At 36.6% G+C, this 8,388-nt stretch overlaps 1 protein-coding gene across 1 annotated transcript; it reads left to right on the forward strand.

Moving 5' to 3' along the window:
• Positions 1-5,691: 5,691 nt before the first annotated feature.
• On the forward strand, positions 5,692-7,825 carry LOC123322364. Its single transcript, XM_044910309.1, has 4 exons — positions 5,692-5,902; positions 6,230-6,688; positions 6,802-6,940; positions 7,027-7,825. Exons 1-4 carry the CDS (start codon positions 5,692-5,694, stop codon positions 7,823-7,825), a joined length of 1,608 nt encoding a protein of 535 aa, XP_044766244.1.
• Positions 7,826-8,388: the final 563 nt, after the last annotated feature.

The raw sequence follows: 8,388 nt of genomic DNA on the forward strand, positions 1-8,388 counted from the left end.
TCACGATTCCAAATATAGCTCTTTTTAAAAATAATTCAATAATCCGAGAAGATACCTTTTTCAGTCTCTTATATTTTCTGTTTCGTGACTTTGAATATGAAATTTTATGCGACGAACGAATTAATGTAAGTGATGAAAACTTAATAAAGGAAATTTTATTCGAAAATCATGATTCACCATTAGCTGGACACCAAGGATTTGAACGCACATACGAAAAAATAAAGAAATTCTATTTTTGGGATAATATGAAAGATCATATTCGGAAGTATATAAGGAGATGCAAAATATGTCAAAAATCTAAAACTGATTTCAAACATAATAAAAGTCCTATGATCATTACAACTACCTCAACCAAATTCTGTGAACAAATTGCCTTAGATATAGTTGGTCCTCTACCTATGACGAAAAATAACAATCGCTTTATATTAACCATTCAAGACGACTTAACGAAATTCATTCAAGCTTACGCTCTCAACATACATGATGCTGTAACGGTAGCAATACACTTTCTTAAATTCTGTACACAATTCGGATTTCCAAACAATATTCTCACAGATCAAGGCGTAGAATTCACATCGAAAATATTCAAAGAAATAAATAAATTAATGTCGATCAAACATGAGCAATCATCTCCATATCACCCTCAAACGCAAGGATCCTTAGAAAGAACACATCTAACTCTTAAAGATTATTTCAAATGCTATGTAAATAAAGACTCTAATAACTGGGATGAATTCCTCAACTTTGCAACGTTTAGTTATAATACCTCAATACATAAATCTACTCAAAAAACCCCATATGAATTAGTCTTTGGACAAAGGGCTCGAATTCCGTCACAAATAGATAATCCGAAAAGTCTAAATAATTATTCAGAACTAGCTACTGATATCACAAATAAATTGAAAATATTAAGAGAAACTGCTCGTGATAATCTTCTAAAGTCTAAAAATAAATCCAAGGAATATTATGATAAAACTCACAATAGAACGTATCAATTCAATGAAGGCGATCTTGTACTTCTTTATGACTCACAGTCGAAAGCGAAAAATAAGAAACTAGCTCCAAATTACAAAGGACCTTATAAAATAGAACAGATACATAATAATCAGACAGCAACATTGAGAATTAGTCCTTCGAAACTAAAAACTTATCATTTTAATAAATTGAAACCTTATGTTGTTGCAGATAATGACGAAAATAATTGTTCTCCTCCAGTTATTCACTTTCCAAGTCCTTCTTCAAGCACATCAATATGAAATCAATCCTATCAAATCATCCTCCGGTTTACTATATCATAATCTTGGTAAGGCACAAATATCAAACGAAAAATATATAATTCTTACATATCATAACTTAACTCATTTCAAATATCAAGTCGTACAAATATTAGGTTTTTACTCGAACTCTATTAATCTATGTGATATCGCAATGGCAGAGCATCTTTCTAATGACTGTAAAAATCAATTAAGTTACGTGAAAACCAAAGTTACAATAATTGAGGAAATTTATAAAATTATATCTCATCAAATTAATATGCCAAGAAAGAAACGTGGCTTATTTAACGGCGTCGGGACGGCTATTAAATGGTTAACTGGTAACCCTGATTCAGAAGACGCTCAAGTTTATTCAGATGCAATAAATCAAATAATAAATAACGAAAAACAAACTGATGTTCTTATGCAGCAACAAGTATCAATTCTTTCATCTACTATTTCTAATTTCAATAATTCATTTTATAAAATGAACGAAAACATAGGAATCTTAAATAAGAACTTAAAAGAATTTAATCAGTTCTCGAAGGATCTTAATAATATTCAGCATGCGTATGAAATAGAATCTCAAATTTCAAATCATCTTATACTGCTCATTGAAATGACTGATGAACTCCTATTCAATTTGCAAAATTACGTGAATGATGTTTCACTTATACAGCATGGAATAATAAATTATAGAATTTTGCCTCCAGAAGCACTTTATAGAGAACTTCTAAAAATCTCTACTAATATTTCTCTTCCTATTCCTTTGAGTATCGAAAACGTTTATTACTACTATAAAATCATGAACTTGAAATCTTTCATAAAAAATAGCTTACTAACAATTGCATTCGAAATACCTATTTCTTCCTCACAAGACCTCGATCTTTATCAACTATTCTCTTTACCACACCCTCATTCTGAAGATAATAGTTTATTCTCTTATATCGAGCCATCCAAACCCTTCCTACTGATTTCACCTATGAGAACAAATTATTTGTTGGCTGATAAATTGGAAAATTGCATTGAATACCATCCGAGAGAGTGGATTTGCAATCAGATGCCAACCATGAAGAAAATCGACTCTTCCTGTGAAGTACAACTGCTAATGAAAATCGTCAACAAGATTCCCGACTCCTGCATGAAAAGAAATATCATAGCCGATGCTGAAATCTGGCACAAGACCGACGTTAATGAATGGCTGTTCTCCCTATCCAATCCAACTCGAATCTCTATCATCTGTGGTGAAGAATCCTTAAAGCAAGAAATCATCGAGAAGATGGGTATTCTAAAGCTCAACTCACACTGCAAGGCATTTACTGATCGTACAAGTCTAGAAACCAGCGCAGTACTAGCTTCCCTAAACTCAAGTTATGAAATTCCATCTTCAAGTATAATACAGGACGATTGCTGCCAGAAATTAAAGAGAAATCTCACTGTCCACGCAATTCATATGGAACCAATAAAATTAACAAGTGTCAACCTCCACGAACTCAAGTATGCTCAACACAAGCTAGCAGAATTCGATGAACAACTCCAACAACAACTGAATAGGCCTTTCATCATCCAACACTCTTCGTGGATAACAACAGCCCTATCAATTACATGTGGTACCATTTTGCTCATTGTCCTCTACAATTTTATGAAATGGTGTGGATGTTTCCAAATTCTCCGAAGAATCTTCTGTTGTACCAAAGAGCCTAGAGCCATTGAAGCAGGTCCATGTTTCCAGATCTTCAACCAATGTCACAAAAGACCAATACAGCAACCAGTTCAAGTCTACTACGATGCAGAACTCCAACGTCTTAATTACCCAGGTTCCTCTGAGACAGAAATCCGAGTATCGAGACCAGAAGACGCCTCCAGCAGCGGGTCTCAAACACAGAGAAGAACAAACAAGACATTAAAAATTAATCCTCATTAATTGTTGCAATTTTACATATATCTTATATATCTTACTCCTTTATATTTTTTCTAATATCTCGTTCAATTTGAAATGTCTTAATTTCTTGATAATTCTATGCTCTCATTTTTGCACTAATTGAGTGTCCATAATTTATTGATTCTAATCTTGATATCACTGAATAATTTAATTAGAATATATCTTTACATTTTAATACCTCATGTAAGGTGTCATACTGCTTCAGAATTCTTATTTTAAAGATTTTTGCTTTTCTTGCACATCAAAAATCTTCTTTTAGGGGGGAGATGTTGCCACCCTGTATACAAGGGCCCTATTGTTAACATATTTTTGCTCAAGTCAGCATTTTCCAAAACAATATATAAGTAGCAGCATGACGCTCTCAGTTCAGTTCAGATCGTACCGTTGAGATTGATTCTTCATTCATATCGCATAGTTCAAATTAATTTTCGTATCTATTGATCTATTTCTGTATCTTGTGCCTTCCAAATAAATTAATTAAAAATAACAGTGCGTTATCCTTCGTAAAGTGACAATCTATCAATCTATAATAGTGTTCATAACTAAAGGTTTTACGGAGCTTTACCTCAATAAAGCTGCCCTGGTGACAGCGACCCTGCTTTCTGTTAGTTTTTTAAAAACTAAGTTCGTTCCGAAAGGAATACAACAACATAATAGGATTGAGAGTATTTAGAGAATAAATAAATCAATAATTGTCAAGAACTTTGATTGTTGGAATGAAAATGTGTCTACATGAATTACTTCAAACGGTTTTTTCGACAGAAGTGGTCCAGAATATTTCAATTTGTAGGGCTGTCTCTCATATTTTGAGCGAAAACATAATTCAAATCTATTTATTTATTGAATAGGTGATTTTTTTTGCATTTTTTGCCAGTAATACTTTCTTGAAAGTTGATTGAATGTTTCGGAAATTCTGTTATGATTTTTATCGTGATATATTCTGATATGAATTCATTCTGGTTTTCGTCGCATTCGACGTCCTAATAGATAAATATTGCTTGTGTAAAGTTTGACCGAATAGTTAAATTATTCTCTACAGAAGCGAATGAAAGGAAGTCTCAATTTCTTATCTCTTAAAAATTTTCCATTCCATTCACTTGCTCTGAAAATTTCTCTGAAAAATATTGAGAAGTCATTTTCTATACTATTTTGTTTTATGGTGACATTGTAAGTGTATATTGTTCTCCTATATTCAGAATTATTCTATATTGGTAGATATTGACAGGAGATTCGGTGATAACTGGTATAACTTTTCTGTTATCTTTCTGGATGACATGGAGATTGAAAACATGGCGCCACGAAGTACCAACACCGCCGATATATCGTGCAGAAAATGCTCGAAGGAAGTTAAATTATTCGTTACCTGTGGCAAATGTGAGTCTAAATCGAGGTCTAAATACCACCCCAGTTGTGTATTAAAGATCTGTGGCACTTTTGTTAACCCTAAGGGTGTCATAATTTGCTGTGAAGACAAAAGTCAATGTGACTGTGACGTAAAAAACAAGGAAATTGAGCAGCTCAGGATGAGACTTTCACACTTAAACGAATCACTATTCGACAAATCCATGATTGATGTTAACACGACGGAATCCGAAAATATAAACTTCAACAAAGATGACGTCCCCATAGATTTCAACGAGATCAAGAAGACCTACGGTCACCAAGAATTAATAATAAAGCAGAAGGACTTACTTATAAATGAACTGAGCGACAAAATAGTCATTCTTAAAAAACACGTCGCATTTCTGGAGAAATTTCAAAATTTTGAACTACATACAAGCAAACCACCTAACAAAACACCATCACAAGAAAATATCGACTCAACAAGAAATGTAAATAAAACAACACCTGAGGAAGAAATCCCCGGCCCGTCCATGTTGATCTGTGATAAGGATAAAACAACTGAATGATTCACACTTGATTCCACCGCCTACTTTAAACCACAATGCCGCGGATGGAGATACCGAACGACTACGCCTGGCAACCCGTAATACACCGGAAACCCACTAATAGAAACAGGAATATTCCAACTTCGAATAATAAATCCGTAACAACTGACAGAGGTAAAAAAGACTCTTGGAGTATCACGGGGGCATCACTTAAAAACCCTATAAAGGCTGTGGTAAAAAAGACAGCACTCTTTGTTTCCAGAATCTCTGCGAATACGACACTCGACGATTTCACGACAATGGTAAGGGAGAATTTTCCCGAAGCCGAATGCCTCTCTCTGCGATCTAAGTTCCCTGATAAGTACAGCTCTTTCAAGGTGATAATCGATGAAGCTAATTGTGCTTTAGCCAAGAACACCGACAAATGGCCCAACGGGGCGCATGTATCGAAGTTTTTTGCGAGGGCAACGGGAGTGCAGAAGATTACATAGGGGCTGACGGTCCTAAATCACTAACCTGCCACTTAAAAAATAGTTCAGATGATATAAACCTTATACATCTAAATGTGCAATCCTTAAGAAATAAAACCAATGACATAGAATCTATGATGTACTCTCAAACGTCAACTTTCAACGTCTTATGCATCACCGAGCATTGGCTCTCGTGTGACGGAATGGACGGTTGGGAGCTTGCTCATTACTACTCCAGACCAATCTCCAGCGGAGGAGGTACCATGATACTCGTGAGAAGAGGATCGAATGTCATGGACGAATTCGACCGAGTCCACAATATTTGCAACCAGTCCCTGGAGACTCACTGTGAGGTTTCGGCTATCAGGCTGGTTAAGTATAATGTTGTAGTTATATGTGTTTATTCTTCTCCATCAAGAAACTTTAACTTATTTATGTCGACTATGGCATCCATTTTAGGTATGTTGAATTTAAAGAGAGATAGAGTAATTTTCTGTGGAGATTTTAACGTTAAATTCCGCATGAACTTTGAATGTGCTTCAGACCCTCAAGCTCGCCTGCTGACAAACTTGTTTATCTCTTTTGGTCTCAGGCAGAAGATTTTCTGCCCCACCAGGAAAAAGAACTGTCTCGATAATATTTTTAGCAATATTGACACCCATGGCGAATACGCAGGTACTATTGTAACATCTTTTTCTGATCACGACGCACAGGTGTTCTGTACTGGTCCCCGTCAGAAGAGAGCTGAACCGACTCTTAGAAAAGTCCGACCCCTCACCTTAGAGGGATACAACTTGATCCACAGATTGCTATCGGATCAGTCGTGGGATTTCGTCGACGAGGATGGGCTGGACGTCGATGAATGTTTCCGTAGATTTCACCAAATTGTCGTTGACAGTTTTCTTGAATCATTTCCTGAGAAGACTGTTAAGGTTTCGAGTCCAGTTATGAGGCGCGGCTGGTTCACTCAAGAACTCCGAGACATGAGAGAAAACCTCATCCTATTAACAGCCATGTACGAACGATATCGATCTAGTGATCTGATCGCAGCTAGAAACCAGCTCCGAGCTAGGTATAGGAAAGCCATAAAAACCGCAAAAACCAATTATTTCGATAAAATTATAAATAAATCTGGTAATAAATCCAAAACCGCTTGGCGTTTGGTAGGCGACCACCTTGGAAGGAACAGCGGGGACGGATTAGTGAGTGTAGATCCAAATAGGTTTAATAAACACTTTTCAAAGTAGTTCTGGAAAACGTGCCTCCGTCGAGGACGCCTTTCCATGATTCATTTTTGAAAGAAATCCCACCAAGAACGCACTTCAGCTTCAAAGAGGTCGGCCATAACATCGTGAGAGATATTGTGGCGAATATGAGGAACAGCAGGTCGGCGGACTTTTACGGACTCTCTGTGGATGTTGTGAAAAAAACATCAATCCACTAATTTCTCCTTTAACCAAACTAATCAATAGGTGCCTCACATCTGGCACTTTCCCCGCCTGTTTGAAGATCTCCAAAGTCATACCAGTCCACAAAAAAGGCGACAAATATGATCTAAATAATTATCGCCCGATTTCCTTAGTGCCGATATTTTCTAAGATTCTAGAAAAGGTTGTATCGAATCAGATCGTTGAATTTCTTGAGGAAAATTGTTTATTGACATCATGCCAGTACGGGTTCAGGAAGGGCAAAAGCACCACTGATGCCATACTGCGGCTCATAAGGGGCGCTATGGACTGCTTCGAAAATAAAAAATATTATCAGGCGTCATTCATCGACTTAACGAAGGCCTTCGACTGCGTCACTTGTGACAGGCTCCTGTACAAGTTAAAAAGATACGGTTTCGATGAGGCGGCTCTGAGCCTGGTCCGGTCATTCCTTAGTGTAAGATCACAGGTTGTGTCGGTTGGGGGTGAGTTGTCTGGTGTGGAACCCATCGAGACTGGGGTGGTCCAGGGTTCGACGCTGGGACCTATCCTTTTTATCATCGATGTAAACGACTTCCCTGACTTTATGACTGATGCCGAACCGATTATATTCGTTGATGATACCACCCTTACAAACGAATCCTCGGACTTACATTCCCTTGAGGATTTGTCTAAAGCTGCACTGTCGAGGGCATCGGATTGGTTTGCATCAAACGGCCTCTGTGTGAATGAGGGAAAGACGCAGGAACTCGTTTTCAGCCTGAGAGATATGAGTAGCCTGCCCACAGCGAACGGTACGGCTCTCTCAATCGAAAAGTCTTTCGATCGAAAGTTTATTCAATAGAAAGTTCTCTGCATCGAAGAGTCACTCGACCGAAAATGACGCCCACTTTCTCCTGATTGGCCAGATTGGTCGGAACGATTCGGAACGACTCGGAACTGACACTTTTTCATCTTTGTCTTATCATTTCTGAAATTTGACAGAGAATTTGGACATTTAATTCTGCAGTTCCAAAACGGTTGATTGTTTACATAACCTTCAATCTGGAAATTTTTCGACTTTCCTCAAAAATGAAATCAATTTGAATAATCATTTTGACGAATCAAGTAGGACCAATGATAATATGATGAAATGCATTGAAAGTGCTCTCTAGGATACATTCACTGATCCAACGGAATATATTTTCTATATATAATAAAAGTAGGTATCCATAAATTGTATAAAATGAATATCATTCTCTCATAGTACTAAGTAATCAAATGCAACCTTTGTTTTCAGGTAATGTTGAATGATCAAAATACTGCAATATTCTGTATTTGTTTATAAGAGAGGAGTGTAGGGCAAGAGAACCTCACTTCTCAAATGTACCAAGATTTTCGAATTAAATGAGAATGTGATGATGATTA

Source organism: Coccinella septempunctata, chromosome X, assembly GCF_907165205.1.
Source record: "Coccinella septempunctata chromosome X, icCocSept1.1, whole genome shotgun sequence".
In the NCBI taxonomy this organism is placed as follows: Eukaryota; Metazoa; Arthropoda; class Insecta; order Coleoptera; family Coccinellidae; genus Coccinella; species Coccinella septempunctata.